Genomic DNA, 22,954 nt, shown 5'->3' with positions numbered 1-22,954 from the left:
AAATATCCTTCAAACATGAAGGAGAAATACTTTCCCAAACAAATAAAAGCTGAAGGATTCCATCAACACCAGATCTGTCCTTCAAGAAATGCTAAAGGGAGTCCTTCAATCAGAAAGAAAAGAATGTTCCAGAGCAATAAGTAATCACCTGGAGGTACAAAACTCACTGGTAATAGTAAGTAAACCAAAAAACACAGAATATTGTAACACTGTAACTGTGCTGTGTGAACTACTCTTAGCCTAAGTGGAAGCATTAAACAATGAATCAAACAAAAATAATAACTACAACAACTTTTCAAGACATAAACAGTACAATAAGATGTAAATAGAAAAAACAAAAAGTTGAACACCAAGGGTACAAAGTTAAGGCATAGAGTGTATATTAGTTTAATTTCACTTGTTTGTTATGCAAGCAGTATTAAGTTGTTGCCAGGTTAAAATAACGGATTATAAGGTAGTATTTGCAAGCCTTGTGGTAGCTTCAAACCAAAAAACATATAATGTACACACAAAAAGTAAAAAGCAAGAAACTAGGTCATATCACCAGAGAAAATCACATTCACTAAAGGAAGACAAGAAGTAAAGAAATAAAGAAGAGAACACCACAAAACAACCAGAAAACAAATAACAAAATGGCAAGAGTAAGTCCTTACTTAATAATAACATTGAATGTAAATGAACTTAACTCTTCAATCAAAAGACATAGAGTGGCCTTTTTCATCCAAAGGATGAAAAAAAACAAAACCATTGATCTGTTACTTATAAGAAACACACTTCACCTATAAAGACACACCATGCCTATGGAAAATGAAAAAGAGCACGAGTCACTATACTTGTATCAGACAAAATAGATTTCAAGACAAAAACTAAAGAAGAGACAAAGAAGGTCACTATATAATGATAAAGGGTTCAATTCAGCAAGAGGATATAACAATTTTAAATATGTATGCCATCCAGATATATAATATTATAACTAAAGACAGAAACAGACCACAATACATTAAGAGCTGGAGACTAACATCCCAGTTTTAGCATTGGACAGATCTTCCAGACAGAAAATTAATAAACATTGGGCTTAATCTACACTAGACCATATGAATCTAATAGATATTTACAGAATATTTCATCCAAGAGCTGCAGAGTACACATTCTTTTCTACATCTCAAGGATAGACCACGTTAGGTCACAAAACACGCCTTAAAACATTCAAAAATTGAAATAATACCCAGCATCTTCTCTGAAAACAGTGGAATAAAATTAGAAATCAATAACAACAGGGATTTTGGAAACTATGGAAATTTTAAAATATGCTCCTGAATGACCAGTGCGTCAATGAAAAAATTAAGAAGGAAATTGAAAAAAAATATTGAAACAAATGATAATGGAAACACAACATACCAAAACCTATGGGATGCAGCAAAAGCAGTATTAAGAAGGAAATTTGTAGTGCTAAGGGCCTACATTAAAAAAAAAAAAAAAAAAAAAGAGAAAAACTTCAAATGAACAATCTAACCATGCATTTTAAAGAACTAGAAAAGCAAGAGCAAACCTACATTAGGCATTTCTCCCAGTGTTATCCCTCCCCAACCTCACCACCCGCCACTGTCCCTCTCCTAGCCTCTGACCCCCCAAAATACCCCAGTGTGTGAAGTTCCCCTCCCTGTGTCCATGTTCTCATTGTTCAACACCCGCCTATGAGTGAGACCATGCGGTGTTTGATTTTCTGATCTTGTGTCAGTTTGCTGAGAATGATGGTTTCCAGGTTCATCCATGTCCCTACAAAGGACACAAACTCATCCTTTTTGATGGCTACATAATATTCCATGGTGTATATGTGCCACATTTTCCCTGTCCAGTCTATCATCGATGGGCATTTGGGTTGGTTCCAGGTCTTTGCTATTGTAAACAGTGCCGCAGTGAACACACGTGTGCATGTGTCTTTATAATAGAACAATTTATAATCCTTTGGCTATATACCCAGTAACGGGATTGCTGGGTCAAATGGAATTGCTATTTCTAGATCCTTGAGGAATCGCCATACTGTCTTACACAATGGTTGAACTAATTTTCACTCCCACCAACAGTGTAAAAGTGTTCCTATTTCTCCACATCCTCTCCAGCATCTGTTGTCTCCAGATTTTTTAATGATCGAGAATGTAATGTAAAGACGCCTATGTTCATTTCAGCACTATTCACAATAGCAAAGACATGGGAGTCAACCTAAATGCCCATCAATGACAGAGTGGATATAAGAAAATGTCCATACCAGTATAATCTTCTTAAAATACAGCTAGGAAAAGACACTCAGCATCAAGGTTCTTACAATGAGGGGGCTCAGATGAATGGCATTCAGCCAGAAGAAATTGGTAGATTACAAGAAGAGACAGAAGAATTAAAATGTAATCAGGAACTTTTACAAAGCCAGCTGACTGAAAAGGACTCTATGATTGAAAATTTGAAATCTTCCCAAACATCTGGCACAAATGAACAGTCTTTAGCAATAGCTTCAGCTAGAGATTCTGAACAAGTTGCAGAATTAAAACAGGAACTGGAAGCTTTAAAGTCTCAGTTAAACTCAAAATCTGTGGAGATCACCAAACTTCAGACAGAAAAGCAGGAACTGTTACAGAAAACAGAAGCATTTTCAAAATTAGTTGAGGTACAAGGAGAGAATGAGACTGTAATAGCCACCAAAACTACTGATATAGAAGGAAGACTGTCAGCATTATTACAAAAGACTTAAAGAGTTGAAGAATGAAATTAAAGCTCTGTCTGAGGAAAGAACTGCAATTAAAGAGCAGCTGGATTCATCTAATGGTAGCACTGCCATTTTGCAAACTGAGAAACACAAACTAGAGTTGGAAGTTACAGATTCTAAAAAAGAACAGGATGATCTCCTTGATGCTCTTGGCTAATCAAGATCAGAAACTACTTTCATTGAAGAATAAACTCAAGGATCTTGGTCATCCGGTTGAAGCAGAGGATGAACTTGAATCTAGAGACCAAGAGGATGAGGATGATGAAAGTGAAGATCCTGGCAAGGACCTAGATCATATCTAGCTTTAAAATCTCTAGGAACAATAGAGAATGTATTGTAACTTTGAAGAGGGAATCTAAACTTTGGTTTACCTCCACAGAAAGTAAAGATTTAGAAACCAAGTGGAAAACATTCTATTAAGACTATTGGCGTTGGGCGCGGTGGCTCAAGCCTGTAATCCCAGCACTTTGGGAGGCCGAGGCGGGTGGATCACGAGGTCAAGAGATCGAGACCATCCTGGTCAACATGGTGAAACCCCGTCTCTATTAAAAATACAAAAAATTAGCTGGGCATGGTGGCACGTGCCTGTAATCCCAGCTACTCAGGAGGCTGAGGCAGGAGAATAGCCTGAACCTAGGAGGCGGAGGTTGCGGTGAGCCAAGATCACGCCATTGCACTCCAACCTGGGTAACAAGAGCGAAACTCCGTCTAAAAAAAAAAAAAAAAAGACTATTGACATATTTTTGCAATGTTGCTACCTATGTTGAAAACCTTAAAACTAAATTTACGTAGAACACACATCTTTTATTTAAATCCATCTGAACTGTCCCAAAATATAATTTGCAAAGAGCTTCAAACACCAAAAATATACCATTTTAAGGCATGTGGTGGCAATACTATTTGCCTTAGTTCATTGGTTGTTTACTTTTCAAAATTTGTGACTTTTAAGTACTAACACATTTCGTTGAATGTGTTGAATTGGAATTCTTATTTCTAAATTCAGCATTTGATTTCTTAGCTGATTATTTTATTTTAAAGAAATTAGAATGGCTGCATTCTGTACCTCAGAGAAGAAGCCGAAGGATGCTGATACACAGTGATGTGGAAGGCGTTTCTAAGAAACTTTTGCAACAGTGTATTAATGTGATTGGTTTTCTTTTTGTTTTAAGCTAAATATCTAAAACAAATTTCAAGTTAACAGTTCATAAAACTCAGATTTATTATTATTGTTTATCATAAAACATACTATGTTCCCAGTTTTAAAAAGACCCAAACTAAAATTTATATAATTTATTGGCATTTTTGCTGAATAGGTTTAAGTCAGATAATAGATTTTTAAAAAGCAAATGAAGCAATGTGCCAAAATTTGATGTTTCATAATAAAAATAGATACTTTCACTTAAAAAAAAAAGAAAATGTGGTCCATATACACCATGGAATACTATGCAGCTACAAAAAATAATGAGATCATGTCCTTTGCAGGAACGTATACAGAGCTGGAGGCCATCATCCTTAGCAAAGTAACACAATAAAAGAAAACTCAATACCATATGTTCTAAATTATGAGAACACATGGACACAGAGAGGGGAGCAACAGACACTGGGGTCTGTTGGAGGGCAGAGGATGATAGGAGGGAAAGGATCAGAAAAAATAACTAATGGATACTAGGCTTAATACCTGGATGATGGAATAGTCAACAAACCTGTATGACACAAGTTTATCTATTTAATAAACCTACACGTGTACCCCTGAACTTAAAAAAAAGTAAAAATTAAAAAAGTTTTTAAAAACTACAATGAGATTATTATCCCACCCCAGTTAATATGGCTGATCTCTAAAAGACAGGCAATAACAAATGCTTGTGAGGATGTAGAAAAAAGGGAACATTTGTATGCTGTTGGTGGGAATGTAAATTAATACAACCACGATGGAGAACAGTATGGAGGTTCCTCAGAAAGCTAAAAATTGAGTTACATATGATCCAGCAATCCCACTGCTGGGTATGTGCCCCAAAGAAAGGAAATCAGTGCATCAAACAGATACCTGCACTCCCATGTTTACTTCAGCACTGTTCACGATAGCCAAGATTTGGAAGCAACCAAAGTGCCCATTGACAGATAAATGGATAAAGAAAATGTGGTACATATACATGCTGGAGTACTACTCAGCCATAAAAAAGAATGAGATCCTGTCATTTGCAACAACATGGATTGAACTGGAGGTCATTAAGGAGGTTAACTGGAGGTTAAGTGAAAGAAGCCAGGCACAGAAAGACAAATGTCACATGTCCTCACTTATTTGTGGAATCTAAACATTGAAACAATTGAACTTACGGGCATAGTGAGTGGAAGAATGGTTGCCAGAGGCTAGGAAGGGTAGCCGGGGTTGGAGGCTGTGGGGGAGGGGAGGATGGTTAATAGATTCACAAATTCATTAGAAAGAATAAGACCTACCATTTGATCATACAACAGGGTGACTATAGTCAATAATAACTTAATTGTACATTTAAAAATAACTAAAAGAGTGTAATTGGATTGTTTGTAACACAAAGGATAAATGCTTGAGGGGATGGATAACCCATTCTCCATGATGTGATTATTTTGCATTGTATGCCTACATCAAAACATCTTATGTACCCCATAAATATATACACCTACTATGTACTCACAAAAATTAAAAAGAAAAAAGAAACTGTAAAAGGAAGAGCAAACCAAACTGAAAAATAGTGTAAGGAAATAAGCAATAAAGATCACAGCAGAACTACAGAAAAAGTTGGTTCTTCAGAAAGATAAACAAAATCAATAAACTACTAGACTTAGTGGTTTACTCACTTAGTCAATAACCACTAGACTAAGAATCAGCAAAGAATGCCCAGATAAATAAAATCAGAACTGAAAAAGGAGACATTACGATAAATGCCAATACAAAGTGCCATTAGAGATTGTTTTGAGCAGTTATACACCAATAAATTTGAAAACTTACAGGAAAAGGATAAATTTCTGGACATGTAAAACCTGCCAAGATTGAATCAGAAGGAACTAGAAAACCTGAACAAACCAATAATGAGTAAAGAGATTGAATCATTAAAAAAAAAAGGTCTCCCAAAAAGAAAAGCCCAGAAACTTGATGGTTTTGCTGCCGAATTCTACCAAACAGTTGAAGAAGAGGTAACACCAATGCTTCTCAAACTATCCCCCCAAAAAATGAAGAGGAGGGAATCCTCCCTAACTCATTCTACAAGCCCAGCATCACCCTGATACCAAAACCAGACAAGGACACAAGAAAACTACAGGCCAATGTCTCTGATGAACATAGATGTAAAATCCTCAACAAAATACTAGGTTTAATATCTAGGTTATGAACTAATCTGTACAACAAATCCTGTGACATGACTTTACCTATGTAACAAACTTACACATGTATCCCAAACCTAAAATAAAAGTTTAAAAAATAAAAAAGTAAAAAATACTAGCAACCTGAATCAAACAATACATCATAAAGATAATTCACTATGATCAAGTGGGATTAATCTCAGGGATGCAAGAATGAGATACATCACATCAACAGAATCAAGGACAAAAACCATATGATCATCTCAGAAGATGCGTTTTTAACGGAGAACTTAAACAAATTTACAAGAAAAAAACAAACAACCCCATCAAAAAGTGGGCAAAGGTGTTGGGAAAACTGGCTAGCCATGTGCAGAAAGCTGAAACTGGACCCCTTCCTTATACATTATACAAAAATTATCTTCAGATGGATTAAAGATTTAAACATAAGACCTAACACTATAAAAACCCTATAAGAAAACCTAGGCAATCCCACTCAGGACGTAGGCACAGGCAAAGACTTCATGACTAAAACACCAAAAGCAATGGCAACAAAAGCCAAAATAGACAAATGAGGCCTAATTAAACTTAAGAGCTTCTGCACAGTAAAAGAAACAATCATTACAGTGAACCAGCAACCAACACAATGGGCAAAAAAATTTTTTGCAAGATACCTATCTGACAAAGGGCTAATATTCAGCATCTACAAAGAACTAAAACAAATATACAAGAAAAAAAAAACCATCAAAAAGTGGGTAAAGGATATGAACAGATACTTTACAAAAGAAGACATACATGAGGCCAAAAAACTTATGAAAAAATGCTCATCATCACTGGTCATTAGAGAAATGCAAATCAAAACCACATTGAGATACCACCTCACGCCAGTTAGAATGGCGATCATTAAAAAATCTGGAGACAACAGATTTTTCTGCAGATTTTCTGCAGAGGATGTGGAGAAATAGGAACACTTTTACACTGTTGGTGGGAGTGTAAATTAATTCAACCATTGTGGAAGACAGTGTGGCCATTCATCAAAGACCTAGAAACAGAAATTCCATTTGACCCAGCAATCCCATTACCGGGTATATATCCGTAGGATTATACACATGTACCCATATGTTCATTGCAGCACTGTTTACAATTGTAGACCTGGAACCAACCCAAATGCCCATCGATGATAGACTGGGCAAAGACAATGTGGCACATATACACCGTGGAATGCTATGCAGCCATAAAAAGGATGAGCTCCTGTCCTTTGCGGGGACATGAATGAATCTGGAAGCCATCATTCTCAGCAAACTGACACAAGAATGGAAAACCAAACACGGAATGTTCTCACTCATAAGTGGGTGTTGAACAATGAGAACACATGGACACAGGGAGGGGAACATCACACAGTGGGGTCTGTTGGGGGGTGAGGCGTTAGGGGAGAGATAGCAGGAGGTGGGGAGATTGGGGAGGGATAGCATTAGGAGAAATGCCTGATGTAGGTGATGGGGGGATGGAGGCAGAAAATCACCATAGCATGTGCATGCCTTTGTAACAATCCTGCAAGATCTGCACATATACCCCAGAAGTTAAAGTAAAATAAAAAAAAAAAAAAAAAGAAAAGAAAAGAAAAGAAAGGGCAAAAGAGAGCTGTGGAGGGCCCTTTGTAAGCCAGTTAGAATTTGGAAAGAACAAGTTTAGTGGGATGATGAATGAGGCTGATGGGATTGCTGAAAAATAGGAGGCAGTGATGGTCTGTAGTCTCAGGGCTCTCTATGTATGTGAGAGAGAGGCAAAGAAGGGAACGGGACTGAGCTGAGACAAAAGACATCAACTTTTGTACCAAGTGGATCCCTGAGCGACTCCAAAAAACACTAGGAGCTCAGACTCAGGTGGGAAGCCCATCACAAGCGACCAGCGTCCCAACCTATTGCAGCATCTATGGGGATCTAAATGTCTCTCCTGGTGGCCAGGCTCAAAGGAGGGATGGGGGGCGGGGGGGCCAGAATCCAGGAACAGAAGACTGCTGCTTTCAGGTTGTATGTTTCCACTAAGGATCCAGCCCCATTAGAAGATCAGGCCAGCTTGAGCAAGGGACAAGCACATATGTACACAAGTACACACTACTGATGTGGCTTTTTACCAGGCTGCCTACATCAAGGTAATTCTAACCCAGCCCTATCCATGGACACAAAGAGTGAGGAGGAGCCAAGGTTTTCTTGATGCCTGAATCTTAGGACTCAACACTTACCTTTCCAGGTTCTCATGTTGTCTAGACCAGAGAGAGAGATTCTTCTTGGAACCAGCGTGCATTCCGGCTTCTTGCTGCCGCTGTGTGCACGCCACTCGTCTTGGCGCCGCTCAGAGAGATGGCTTGGCTTAGGGGGGCGGGGAGGTGGAGTGTTGGACATAATGTCTACTTCTTTTTCTCCACAGGGTAAAGAACCTTGATTTTTATCTACCTGAATGGTGGAACTTAAGGAATTTTCCAGCAATGGTGAAGAAGACAAGTGCTCCCTGGGTGGCGCATTGATTTCTCTACTCCAGATCAGAGCAGCCTGAGGCCTTGAGGAAGGTACCTCCTGAGCTCCATTGCCATGGCATGATGGGTGGACCAAATGACTGGAGGGGAGCGGTGGCAGGCAGTCAACAAAAACGTCATCAAATGAAGCCTGTTCCAATGAGCGGTCTGAGTTTGACCAGCTATCACACCTGGTAGGTAGACTGGGGAAGAAAAGCATGTAAGTTGGACTAAAATGCAGCCCCGCACCTACCACAAAACCAATGCTGGGATCATTCCCATCCTCCAGGACCACCTTGCTTGCTGCTTGCATAGCCACATTCTCTCCACAACACTCAGTTACCCCAACTCCTTGGTGTGGCAAAAGAAAAATGGTTTGTTGATTTTTTCATCCTCTAAGCATCAGATACACATGAAAATGCAAGGTTAGAAATGAAAACCACAATGCTGACACATATGACTCATACTGTTTAGTATACTACATGCTTCATCTTTCACAGTGGTTCACAGCAGTCTGTCCCTGCCTTGACATTGGCAGGAAGAGAGGTGAGAGCAGACACACCCACTAGAAAATGCTACTGCTAAAGGGACTAATTTGGTGAAGCAAACTGAACACATGTCAGCTACAGACTCTGCAAGAGGAGGCCCAGCTCAGACAGTCCCGGACATAAGCATACCTGGTATGGTGTAGTCTTCCAGTCTCACAGTTGGACAAAACCAGATAATCAGGAAGGAAGAGAAGCTCTGACTCACTTCTGGTTTCCTCAGTGGCTACAGCATTAATGTTTGGGTCATCTCTTGGCAAAGAGGAGCTGGCAGCATGGGCGGTATGAAGGGAGCTGGCAGAGGATGGCTGCAGGGTGGAGGGCGTGTAAGAGAGGGTCTCCATGGAATCTGCTGGAGAAATCATTACCCAGGTTAATGTTTAAGAATGGCTATAACATGCACTCAGAATTTCTCAAAGAGCATCAAAGAAGACAAACAGAAGACGCAAATCACAGCTGGTGTTTGTACTGACGGAGGAGACCATTTCCCCAGCTATAAACAATGTCTGGGAAATAAGGCCAGTGTTTCAAGAGCAAAGTGTTGAATCAATTAAGAGTAAAAAAACGCAGCATTCTTGGCCTAAAAATCTGTAGTTAGTGTACACACAGCTTCTTTATGGCCCCCAGCAGCAGCTCTGCAGCATTGTTTATTCACTCAACAAACATACATGTATACATACATATATACACACACACACACGTATTTATGCATAACAAGTATGTGCATATAGTGACATATGTACTTGTGCATATATGTATGTATATATATACATGTTTATATATGTCTGTGTCTATATAGAATACCTATTATATCTACTATGTGCCTAGAATGCCACTAACCCTGACAGTACAGCCAAGACAAAGACCCTGCCCTTATTGAAGTTTAGACTGTAGCAGAGAAGATTAATCACTGATATAAGTAAAGGGAAGGAAAAAAACACGGTGCTGTGGTGGCTGGAAAAGCCCATATTTCTCAAGGAGCATAACACATAACATTCTCTCCATCACCTGAGAACGTGGCCCTTAAGCTGAATTTGAATCAGGAACCAACAAGAACTCCAGATCAGAAATAGCCAACGAAAAGCCTGCTTTTATTTCCCCTTTGAACCAAGTTAATAGTCCAGGTATTCCTGAGTCAGGGTGCCTCAGAACTGCATGTGTTCAAATCCACGCTCCACTCTACATAGCCATTACTACATGGGCTGCCTTCTCCAAGTTTCCTTTTCTATAAATTGGAGATAATACCCACACAATTCGGGTGTAATTCTCAGATGAAGACGACTCTGCCCTTACATGGTTCTAAAACCTGAGGGGGGCTAAAGTGAACGGAAAGGGTCATAGGAGAGTTTCGTGGCTTCCTCCAGCTTCATACCAGGGCAGGGCTCTTCCGTTTTGGTCTGGTGCCTTACTCATTCCTGTTGCTCTTGGGTTATTGGGAAACATATTATATACACATGTTTTAGGATAACTCCTGCATAAGGAAAGAAAAAGAGGAGACATATACTATATGATGATATATCTAGTTAGGGCTGAAGGTAGGGAATAGGCTGGTAAAGAGCCAACTTCTCCAGGCCAGGGAGGCTCTGCATAATGTCAGACTCTAGCCAGAACCGACTTACTGCGACTTTCCAAGTAAGCTTTGTCCGTTGTACCAAGGATAAAGAACTTGTCATTACTTCATTTCCTATTAGTTGAGTGCTCTCAATGCTCAGCAATGTTACTGGATAGCCTCACTTAATATGCTTCCCTGGTTCACGAAAAGAAAAGGAATGTGTTCTCAGGAAGCACTCTCCTGTGCCTGTCCTGGAGGGAGCTACACGTCTGACTCTCCATTGCCACCTAGCGTTAGAATGTGGATATTTCGGTGGCAGATAGTGAAAACCATACAGTAACCCTTAAAATGTTGAGGCAACTATGGACCACAGGACTTAGGGACAAAGCTTTGTCTACTAGACTAACACGGTAAAAGAAAGCAGATTCAAAATCTCAAACGAGGAATAGGGCATGCTTCAATGTCAGGGGCTCAACAACAAAATCCATGAAGGGAAGTGAATTGTAACCCTAGGTTACAATATACTTGCAAAATTACATAGGAATCGTTGTGTGGTGCTGGAGGGGAGAGAGAGAGAGAGAGAGAGAGAGAGAGAGAGAGAGAGAGAGAGAGAGAGAGAGAGAGAGAGAGAGGGGAGAGAGAGGAGAGAGAGAGAGAGAGAGTGAGTCAGGGGTACTCTTCATGGGTCAATTGCTCACACTGCCCAGAAATGGCCCAGAGCAAACTTACAACTAATTGATTCTGCAGAGAACTTGAGACATTTGGAGGCAAGTTCTCTCTTTCCACTATTTAGTGATGAACAACCCAATAGGCACCAGAAATGCTGGAGTTCCACAATCTTTTGAAATATGGCAATATTTTATATTTCTAGAAGGTCATGAGTGTCGGCATTATGGGAAGACATCCTCACCCACATTTGACTTTCACTGTGGCTGAATGAGAGCAAAGGCATGAGGGGTTTTAAAGCCATTAAAGCAACCTGCAATGCTCAGTGTGTGTATGGACGCTGCCTTCCCACATTTGGACCAGATAAAAGAGGGCAACTTCCAGTACTGTATTTGGTTGGAACAGTTCTGATATAAATTAGCCTGCCAAAACACCCTCAAGGAGGCGGGCTTGGCATCTTGAACTGTTTTTCTCCAGTAGCCCTCCAACTGCTATCCTAGGATACCCCTTAGCGCACGGGACCCCCAACTCCGCTCTTACCTGCACCATCCTCCAAGTGGCCGAGGTTGCAGACCTGACTGATGCTGTGCACCCACACCTGCATTTCTTGCTCAGTTTTGGCTACCAGGTAGAATGTACGGTAAGTAGTCTTGACAATGAACACGAAATTATTCTGAAACTCCTTCCGAACAAAGCTGGGGCCCACATGCTTCCACACTGCACACTCGCTGAGGTCTATCACCCGGATGGGCTTGCTGGAGTGCTTGTTCCTGTAGTACTCCAAGACATCGGGGTTGCCGCTCATGCGGCCTCGCCGGAGGACAAACCAGCGCTTGCGCCAGGCCTGCAGAAAGGCAATTCAACACGGAGTTACTGCACCGATTGCTCTTGCTTCTCAGGCTCTGCCAAGAATCCATGTCATGACAAGGACAGCAGGAAGGAAGCAAATCAGCCATTCTACTGACGAAACGCTTTGTATTACAGTACTAGCCCCCATCTTCAAGTCTCCTTTATTGGATAATTTTAAGGACGGGTCAGGATTGGGGAGTCTAGTAATGGGATTCACATCCACAGCATGAAGAATCAGAATTATACAATCCTTGCAAGTGATGCAGCGAAGGAATGTAGTACAAATTTAATATATGCTCAGGCTTTAAGAGAATCTTAGCAATAAAGAACCAGAAGAAAGCTTCCTTACTCTTATGTATCTCAGTTTAAGAGCCAACATCATATATTAAAATCAGGTGTAAATCGTGAGTGCTCACCACTGCCCTAGTAGCTTCTCACATTGTTATTTAAGTTCTACACAACTGGCCAAGAAGAAAAATCATATACATTGGAGAGGAGGAGAGAGGATTGCCAGTATCTGAAGGTGTCTTCCATCAAACCCCCAATAATGATTAAAACATTAATAGAATTCTCAGAGAATTAACTAGCCTGGCTAGTTACACTTCCTATGTAAGAGACCCTGGTCTAAGTGCTTTAGTGTAATCCATGTAATCTCTAAACCTATATACTATGAGAGGGGTAACTATTACTATCTCCATCTTATGTCTGATAAAATTGACATTCAGAGAGATTAAGTAATGTGCCCAAGGTCACATAGCTAAACAGCTGTAGGAATGCATTTGTACTCAGGTTGAGGTGGAAGGATTGGTAATGAATGTGAAGTTTAAAAAAAAGGTAGAGGGCTGGGTGTGGTGGCTCACGCTTGTAATTCCAGCACTTTGGGATGCCGAGGTGGGCAGATCACGAGGTCAAGAGATTGAGACCATCCTGACCAACATGGTGAAACCCCATCTCTACTTAAAAAAATACAAAAATTAGCTGGGTGTCATGGCGCATGCCTATAATCCCAGCTACTCGGGAGGCTTGCTTGAACTGTCAGGGAGAATTGCTTGAACCCGGGAGATGGAGGTTGCAGTGAGCCAAGATTGTGCCATTGCACTCCAGCCTGGTGCCTGACAACAGAGCAAGACTCTGTCTCCAAAAAAAAAAAAAAAAAAAAAAAGAAGGTAGAAAGAGGAAGTGTAGCCAGCTCTTCAGAAACATCTGACTGTAAAGGGGGAAAGCAAAGCTCTGGGGTCAAGGGATTTTTTTTAACATAGGAGACTCTTAAGCATTTACCCCCTAAGTATTTCTCAACCAGGGATGGTATAATTCCTCTCGGGAGCGTCTGAAAATATATGAGTTTTGCTTGTTACAAAGGCTAGAGTTGGGATGGGAGGTGGGGCATGGCAAGATTCTCTGGCCTAAAACTATCAGTGCTCCTGTTTTGAAACACTGTAAAAACTAAAAGGAACTTTCCTTAGTGGAACAGGAATCTTGGAAAGAGCCAAGCCTGGAGGTCAAATGAGCAGGTAAAGCTCAGACCATGCTCAGAAAAGAAAAGACAATGATATTCCACAGAAACCAGTGCCAAGATATGACAGGCTGCTTTTTGTGCCACTGAGAACTACTGAGGATCACCACTGATCTAGAATGTTTGATGTAGACTGTACCATCTTGGTTCAGTACAACGAAGGGATGCAGATTTCTGGCCTGGGGAAATAGGTCTTTGCAATTGACCAAAGCCCTAAGGAGTCCCTGGATCTGTAAACTTTCTTGCCATCTCTTGGAGCCAGGGAGAAGGAAATGTTTGAGTTCCTTGTCTTCTTACATTTAGGTGCCCTTTGTTTATCAAAGGGCCAGGTAGGCCAGCCTGCATGGATAGTGTATCCCTACTTTCTGAGGCAGGGAACTGTGGCATTAGCCCCAGTTGGGAATTGAGCACAGAGAAGGATGACAGGCTGATTGCAGGGCTCTCTTGCATTGGAGACACTAAATGTTGCATGGGAGAGATTTATAGTTCTGTGGTCTTCTCTCCTATGTGGTAGCCTGTGTGACAGCAGGAAGTGTGAGGTTTTGCCAGGAGGTACAGCGACCCCTGGGACAGGAAGTCTTTTGTATCTCTAGCTTCATTTATGCCTGATACTTTTTAAGCCCACCAGCTTTGGACAAGAGGCCAGGAAAAAAGGAAAAGACACTATTTGGAGTATTCTCAGCCCCCTCCCTGCTCAGAGAACATGAATCTGAGATGGCAGAGAATCCAAATAAGCACTGACCTCCAATTATGCCTCAGAATAAAAAGCCCTTCCAGGACTGTGGCAAAGGGCAGCAAGCAGGGGAGCAATCACTCTATGTCAGGTTGGGGCAGGTGAACCCTGGCTTGCTCCTGCTTTTACAGACAGTAGAAAGCTTTGAGAAGAGGTCTGGCCATGAGTCAAGCAAGGAGACAAAACTCAGGAGACAAAAGAGGGGGTGTGATTAAGTCCGTAGTTTTAAGACAGGGGAAATAACAGCATGTTTGTATACTCGTGGGGGTGACCCAAGAGGGAGAGAAAAATTGATTCAGTAAATTCCTGTTGCAAAAACATGGAGCCACTAAACATAAGAGAAGGAGCTCACGAGTCTTGCTGTGGGGTTTGGAGCATGGGAAATGTGAAACTTGGACTTCTGGCAAGAACTGAGGCAAACAGGAACATAAGGCCTAGACCTAGTGTTCTCTGAGATGGAGTGAGCCCAGGAAAGGGGCTCAGGGGATGAGAGAATGCTGAGGAAAGCTTTCATGGGGAGGGGCATGGGGTGTTCCAAACTTTCTAAAGGCCACTTCGGTGGGGGAAATGTAAAGAGGAACTTTGTTGCACTTCCCTAAAATGATTGTAAAAGAGGAAGTCAAACTGAGCATATAAGCAAGTTTCACATTAACCGCTCTTAGTGTTATGAAGACAATAGATTTCTTATCTTTTAATAGTGATGTTGGAAGAGAAGTAACACCAAGAGTTTATTTACTGAGTGCCTATTCTGCACTATGCATCATGCTTGACAATGAAGATAGAGAAGGGGATTAGAGCTGGTCCTTAAAAGACCTCACTCTCTAGCTGGGATAGGGAGACGGGTAGAAGTATAATATGGGTAGATGTCAACTCAGGGTAGTGAGCGGTCTAGCAGCAGAATGAACCAAGACTGGTGGGAATGCAATGGGGAGAGTGACATGAAAAAGGTTTGGGCTTCATCCAGTCATTCAAAAATTACCTGTTGATAGCCTACTAATATGCTGGACACTGTGCAGACACTGGGGAAGATGAAGCGAGCAAGCCACAGGCCCTGACACTCACAGTCTCATGGGTAACAAGGGAGTGAGCCGATGGATAAGCAGACAATTGCAGTCAGTGAGATAAGTGCTACGATAAGGCAAAACCACGATGCTATGGGAACACACAAAAGGCACATCTCTTTCAGATCAGTTGTCTGGGGAGGCTTCCAGGAAGAAGTGGTGACTAAGCTGAGGCTGAAGTGGGGCAGGAGGAAGCAGCATGTACAAAGGCATTAAGGTGGAAGAGCTCCACACTTTGTGTAAGTAGTTCAGCAGCGCTGGAAGGCAGGCATGAGGATGGAAAGGAAAAAGAACAGTCACACGGTAACTTGAATAGGGTGTAGCATATTTCTGATGCTAAACCATGCAAAATTGCCAGTGTGCCCTTCCTTAGTTTTTAAATCTCTACCTAAGAGTTGTGATTATGCAAAAGCAGAAATGAGGTGTTCTTCGAGCTCTTTGCTAAGTAGGTAAAACCAGAGGCTACATATAGTTCTGTACCACCAGGCTTACATGCTTCTGGAAAGTGGAAGACATGTGACAAACCCTGAAAGCAGTCAGTCTGCCAGCACCAAAGTGAAACTTTGTACAATGAAACAATGCCACAAGGAATGATGAGGGTCATGTTAAAAGGACTCAGGAACTAACCTGAAGAGGCTACCACTAGCCATATATGAAAGAATGCATATGCTGCATAACGACATTAGAGAAACAATCACATATACAGTGGTGGTCCTGTAAGTTTTTTTTCAATCCTCCAAAACATCTGAATCCCATAAAATTTAATACCACATTTTTATTATACCTTTTCTATGTTTAGATACACAAATACCTACCATTGTGTTACAATTGCCTACAGTATTCAATACAGTACCATACTGTACAGGTTCGTAGCCAAGAAGCAATAGGCTACACCATCTATGTTCGCATAACTACACCCTGTGATGTCTGCAAAGTAACTAAATCACCTAATGACACATTTCTCAGAACATGTCCTCATCATTGAATAATGCATGATTGTATAATAACTATAGTAGCTTGAAATCCATCAAATACATTTAAATCCATGACTTCATTGTGATATTAGAAAAAGAATTTGTCATCTTCAGAGGATATAAGGGAACTACTTCATTTCCTTGAAAACTAGTTAAGTAAAAGGAAGAATCAAGCATTATCCCACCTTTCCTATGTGAGCTGTCCCACTTGAGTAGATAAAGGGAATGTCTCTTATGAATGTATTCTGAGTAGTAACAGACAGACAAATGACGGAATTAAAATATCCCCATTTGCTAACCCCAGTGAATTAATAGGTATAGTTATTAAGCACCAACAGCTGCTAACTTGGGAAGAGAAACAAGCAGACATTTTGTGCCTTTGATAGCCTGATACGAGGGTGCCTGTGGGAAACTCTACAGGTCAAAAGCCCAGGTTCTTCAATGGGTAAATGATAAGAAAAAGAAAAGCACAGGAAAGGAAGCCATCAATAAAATGAAAAGGTGACCTATATACTGGGAAAAAATATTTGCAAACTATATTTAAGGGGTTAATAATTAAAATTTATAAAGAACCCTTACAACTTAATTGCAAAAAAAAAAAAAAATTAAAAATGGGCAAAGGATCTGAACAGACATTTCTCCAATGAAGACATAAAAATGTCTAGCAGATGACTGGGCATGTTGGCTCACATCTGTAATCCAGCACTTTGTGAGGTGAGGAGGGCAGATCACAAGGTCAAGAGATTGAGACCATCCTGGTCAACATGGTGAAACCCCATCTGTACTAAAAATACATACAAAAAATTAGCCGGGTGCGGTGGTGCATGCCTATAGTACCAGCGACTTAGGAGGCTGAGGCAGGAGAATTGCTTGAAAGCGGAAAATGGAAGTTGCAGTGAGCCAGGATCGTGCCACTGCACTCCAGCCTGGCAATAGAGGAAGACTCCATCTCAAAAACAAAACAAAACTAACAACAACAACAACAACAACAACAACAAAACAAAAAAACAAATGTCTAGCAGACCATTTTCTTTTGCCATAACCAAATATCTGAGATTGGATAATTTATAAACAATATCATTAGTTTATTTTGCTCATGGTTCTGGAGACTGGAAAGTCCAAAGGCATGGCACCAGCATCTGCTCAGCATCTGTATCACCCCATAGCAGAAGGCAGAAGGGCAAGAGAGTACATGCAAGAGCAAAAGGATGCTGAACTCACTTTTATTTATTTATTTATTTTTTGTATTTTTAGTAGAGATGGGGTTTCACCATGTTGACCGGGATGGTCTTGATCTCTTGACCTTGTGATCCACCTACCTCGGCCTCCCAAAGTGCTGGGATTACAGGCGTGAGCCACCGCGCCCGGCTGAACTCACTTTTAGAACAAACCCACTTTCTCAATAACAAACCCACTCTTTTGACACTGACATTAACCCACTCATGAGGACTGCCCTCCTGACCTAATCACCACCTCCCAACACTGTTGCATTAGGGATTACGTCTCCAACACAAACTTTGGAGGACACATTCAAGTATAGCAACAGGTATATGAAAAGGTGCTCAACATCACTAATCACCAAGGAAATGCAAATGAAAACCACAATGAAATATCACGTCATATTGATTAGAATGGCTATTATCAAAAAGACAAGAGATAACAAGTGTTGATGAGGGTGTGTATAAAAGGAAACCATACTATACTGTTGGTGGGAATGTAGATTCATATAACCCTTATGGAAAACACTGTGGAGGTTCCTAAGGAAGTTGAAATTAGAACTACCACGTGACACAGAAGACCCTCTTCTGAGTATAGACCCAAAGGAAGTGAAATCACCACCTCATAAAGATATCTGCACTCCCATGATCAGTGCAGCACTAATTTACAATAGCCAAGATATGGAAACATCCTAGGTGTCTGTTGACAGAAAAGTAGATAAAGATATTGTGGTATGTGCATCACGTCACACTATGAAATATTATTCATCTTTAAAAAGGAAGGAGATCCTGCTATTTGCCAAAGCATAGATGGATCTATAGGACATTATGGTAAGTGAAACAGGCCAGATACAGAAAAACAAGTACTGAATTATCTCTCTTATATGTGAGGGGAAAAAAGTTAAGTATACAGTAGTATATTTATAAATATAAAGAAATAAAACAGGTTATGAGGGATTGGATGGGAGGAAATGAAAAGATGTAGGTCAAAGGATACAAAGTAGCAAATACATAAGAGGAGCAATTCTAGAAATCCAACACACAGCATGAGGACTGCAGCTAATGCAATTGTGTTAGGGATTTCTGTGAAATAAGTGGATTTTTGCTGCTGTTGACACACAAAAAATAAACATGTGAGATTATATGTTAATTTACTTCGCTATGGTAACCATTTACTATCCATAGGTATCCTATAAGATCATGTTGTAAACTCCAAATTATATATGATAAAATTTATTATTAAAAAGAAAAGAAAAATAAAAAGACAGAGGAGAGATCTATAGATTAAATGATACTTAAAAGACACAACAGAATTTTTATGCGTGCCTAGCAGATACTCATTTGAGTGATAAAATCATTAAAAATGTAAAGAAGATATTTGTATAGAAGTCAAGATACTAGTTATTTATGGGGAGAAGAAGGAGGTTATGATCGAGAAGGGCACATGGAAGGACTTCTGCTGTGGGTGGCCAAGTTCTATTTTTCCATGAGTTGGTGATTACAAAGGGAGCTCACCTAATAATAATTAATTAAGCCTTGCATGTGTTTTATGTGGCTTGCGATATTTGTGTTTTCTTTTATGAGAAAAAATATTTTAAAACAATTCCTCTGGACAGGGCACATTTGTGGATTCACTCAATCAATATTTACCAAGTGTCTACTATGTGCCAGCCATTGTGCATGTAAAGAAAAAGGGTGAAAGGGTGCTCTGTTTGTCAGGGAGTTGGTAAGCTCACAGGATGAGTAAGGAAAGCAGAGGTTTATGCTCAATGTCCAGCATCAACTACCAGATGTGAAGAGTATCAATGGAAGGGTCTGAACCTAAGAAGTTCAGAGATGGGTCAGGAAGTAAAGAGTATAAAAGATGAAGGTGAACACTTCAGAACAAAGGGTATGAGGATGTTAGGACCTGAGGGCTCCCTTCTCTTCTTACTGAGATGTTTGCATTTTATGCAAACATAAAATGGCAGGATTGCTGGCTTGAAGTAGATGCACTGGACTTGACCTTCTCTCCTCAGGCCTTCTCTGCTGGGTAGGTTATGAGCAGCTTAGGAAGCCAAGGTGGAAAAAGGTGAGGTCAAGAGTTCAGGATAGACTGAACTCTTGAAGATGACCCTAGGTCAAGAGGATCTAGAAAGCAGAATCATTATGCAAACAAGTATCCGTAAGAGTAACTTGGAGAAATGGAGTACAAAAATGAGGGTGAGGGGAGGCACTGATTTGAAAGTCTGAACTTGAATTCTGATTCTACTTTTGACTTTCTGTGTTACTTTGAGCACACAGTACTTAAGTAGCTCAACTTCTGCAAACCTCAGTCCTGTCATCTGTAAATGGAAATAGTAAACCCTGCTTTTTTGCCCTTATGGTATAATTGTAGTGAACCAATGAGAAACAATGGCAAAACATTATCAATGTAAAAGTAACTTATTAAATGACAATGTGGGTTGGCTGTGGTGGCTCACGCCTGTTATGCCAGCACTTTGGGAGGCAGAGGTGGGTGGATCACTTGAAGTCAGGAGTTCGAGACCAGCCTGGTCAAAATGGTGAACCCCCCCTACTAAAAATACAAAAATTAGCCAGGTGTGGTGCTGCATGCCTGTAATCCCAACTACTCAGGAGGCTGAGGCACAGAATCGCTTGAACCCGGGAGGCAGAGGTTGTGGTAAGCTGAGGTTGGGCCACTGCACTCCAGCCTGGGTGACAGAGTGAGACTTCATGTCACTAAATAAATAAAAATAACATAAAATAAAATGACAATGTGATTATTGGCCCCCAGGGCTCATGGCATCAGTTGCCCTGGGGAAATTGCTTCTCCCTTTCTGGTGCCCATATCCCCACACGATATAATGATGAGCTCTGAGAGCTTTTCCAGCTCTGACCATCAAAAGATCCATTTCCCATCAGCCTTTCCTGCCACAGCAACCAAGCTGACTCATTACCACCTGACCAGTATCATCTCTAACAACAAAACCCTGCAATATCCTGTAACCTTGTGGAAAGATGTTTGTGTTCATTTCTAGAATCTGAGGAAAACTAAAACTGATCTCCTCCAAGAAGGTGTGTCTAGGTCACAGGCTTGTTAGTTTTTATGGAATTGTTAGAGAACAGTTTAATCACATTCTTCTGAGAGTAAAAGCTATGCATTGTTCTCATCTTAAAATAATCCAACTTGCTGATTTCACGGTTAGCAAACATCTCCAAGTTTGTTTCTTAATGGAGTGGGTCCTGTGCAATGGCAGGTGTCGTACCCCCAAATTCATAAGTTAAAGTCCTAAGACCCTAGTATCTCCAAATATAACCTTATATGGAAATAGTCTTTAGCAAGTTATAGTGAGGTCATAATCGAATATGACTGGTGTCTTCATAAAAAGGGGAAATTGGAACACAGAGATACATAGAAGGAGGACATTGTGAAAAGACACATAGAGAAGATGGTCATCTAAAAGTCAAGGAGAGAAGCCTGGAACACATCCTTCCCTCACAGCCTTGAGAAGGAACCAAACCTGCTGACAGAACTGTGAGACTATAATACACTTCTCTTGTCTAAGTCACCCAGTCTGTGGTACTCTGTTACAGCAACCCTAGGAAACTAATGTACTCTGCAACCTTCATTATGCATCTGAATCACCTGGAAGGACTTCCACTTCCAGCCATATCAGTGTACTGGGCACTGAACTTACCCCCTACCCATAAAACCAACTAGAAAACTAGACCAAATAAATTTATGAAATAGACATTAGATGGCAGTCAGTGTAAGCACTTTCTCAACCATGGCCATCTTGCAGAGTTGAGAAAACAGAGATCAGAGTTCTGGGTGGTTGACGTGGCTAGAATTTGCAGGATAAAGGACCACAGAAAACACAGCTATGTAGAGAACGAGCTCTAGAAGCCTACATATGTTTCCCCATGATACTTTGGCTGAATACTAACATGCATGTGTGTAGAGTGAAACCCCATGGAGTGAATCCTAAAACAACTAAACAACTGCCAGAGCTCACACAGGGCTGGGAGATGTTTGAGTGCTGATCAGCCATAATGGAGAGACTGGAACATTCAATAGAGACTCAAGAAAGGCCACACCTTACAATTAGGATTAAGGCCAAACTAGCCCTAGAGTACAGGCTGCTCTAGACTTGCTCTAAGAAAGCGTAAAAAGAATGATCCAGCTCATCAGCAAGTTACTGAACTGCTGGCCAAAACAAAGTTCAACACTCTAAAGAAAGACAAAAGCCGACACTAAACATAATATTTTCAATGAAAACATCCAATAAATTACTAAGTATGCAAAGAAGCATAAAAATATGACTCATATCCAAAGGAAAAGTCAGTCAATAGAAAGAAACCTAAAAATGCCAGAAATGATAGAATAAGCAGACTTTAAAACAGCTATTATAATATTTGAGATTTAAAGGAAAATATGAACATAATGAGAGAAATGTAAGCTACAGACAAGAACAAAATGGAACATGTGGATGTAAAAAATACAATACCTGAAACAAAAAAACACACTAGTTGGGCACAATAACATCTTAGACACTGAAGAAGTGACTGGCAAACGTGAAGCACAGAAAGAAAAGCCTGGGAAGAGAGGAATAACCAGAATCACCCAGAGAGGTGTTAAAAATGCACATTCCTGGACCTCACCTCTGGAGATCCTAATTCACCAGGACTGACTTGGGGACCAGGAATGTGTATTTTAGCAAGCACCTCTGCAGATTATGATGCATAAAAGTAAGTGACCGAAGATGGGAAGAAAAGAAGTGAAAAGACATGCCAAGAGGGTAGAAGTAACTGGACTGTAATCACTAATAGACCGAGGTTACACAAAATGTACTTGAAAGGGAAAAGTATTCTGGATGACAGTTTGGTTGGATCTTCTTGGTATAGAGGGATCAAAAACAGTTTCATGAAACATCTCTAAACTAGTTGCTTATACCTCAGGATATATGCATTATTAACAGAAGTGGAATTCACCTATCTCTAAACCACAGTCTGAAGATGGATCATTTCGGCAGTGAATTCCTAACCTTTTACGGGCTGTGAACCTTTTAGAGAACATGATAAAATACACGGACCTTCTTTTGTCAGAAACATACACACACACACACACACACACACACACACACACACACACACACACGTATACACAAGCTGTTCTGCCCTTCCTCTACTGAACTACTCACTCTCTCCCTCATAGGCCTCATCCAGTCTCATTTCCCTTAACTACCATGTATTTGATGATGG

At 40.6% G+C, this 22,954-nt stretch overlaps 1 protein-coding gene and 1 pseudogene across 3 annotated transcripts in view; one reads left to right on the top strand and one right to left on the bottom strand.

The window, feature by feature from the left end:
• The window catches only part of GAB3 (GRB2 associated binding protein 3), a 71,248-nt gene that overhangs the window by 24,099 nt on the left and 24,195 nt on the right, over nucleotides 1-22,954 (bottom strand). For 2 of the 3 annotated variants that reach the window (XM_039464169.2, XM_074392089.1), the window contains exons 2-4: nucleotides 11,904-12,207; nucleotides 9,278-9,497; nucleotides 8,331-8,803 (exon numbers count right to left, since the gene is read on the bottom strand). In XM_039464169.2, the coding sequence (XP_039320103.1) occupies nucleotides 8,331-8,803; nucleotides 9,278-9,497; nucleotides 11,904-12,207 (997 nt within the window). The remainder of the gene's footprint in view (nucleotides 1-8,330; nucleotides 8,804-9,277; nucleotides 9,498-11,903; nucleotides 12,208-22,954) is intronic. The other variant, XM_039464170.2, reaches the window with a different exon arrangement.
• On the top strand, nucleotides 2,225-3,100 carry LOC141582843 (general vesicular transport factor p115 pseudogene; annotated as a pseudogene).

This window comes from Saimiri boliviensis, chromosome X (assembly GCF_048565385.1).
Source record: "Saimiri boliviensis isolate mSaiBol1 chromosome X, mSaiBol1.pri, whole genome shotgun sequence".
Lineage (NCBI taxonomy): Eukaryota > Metazoa > Chordata > Mammalia > Primates > Cebidae > Saimiri > Saimiri boliviensis.
Note: the sequence above shows the minus strand (reverse complement) of the source record. Positions and strands in the feature narration are given on the sequence as shown.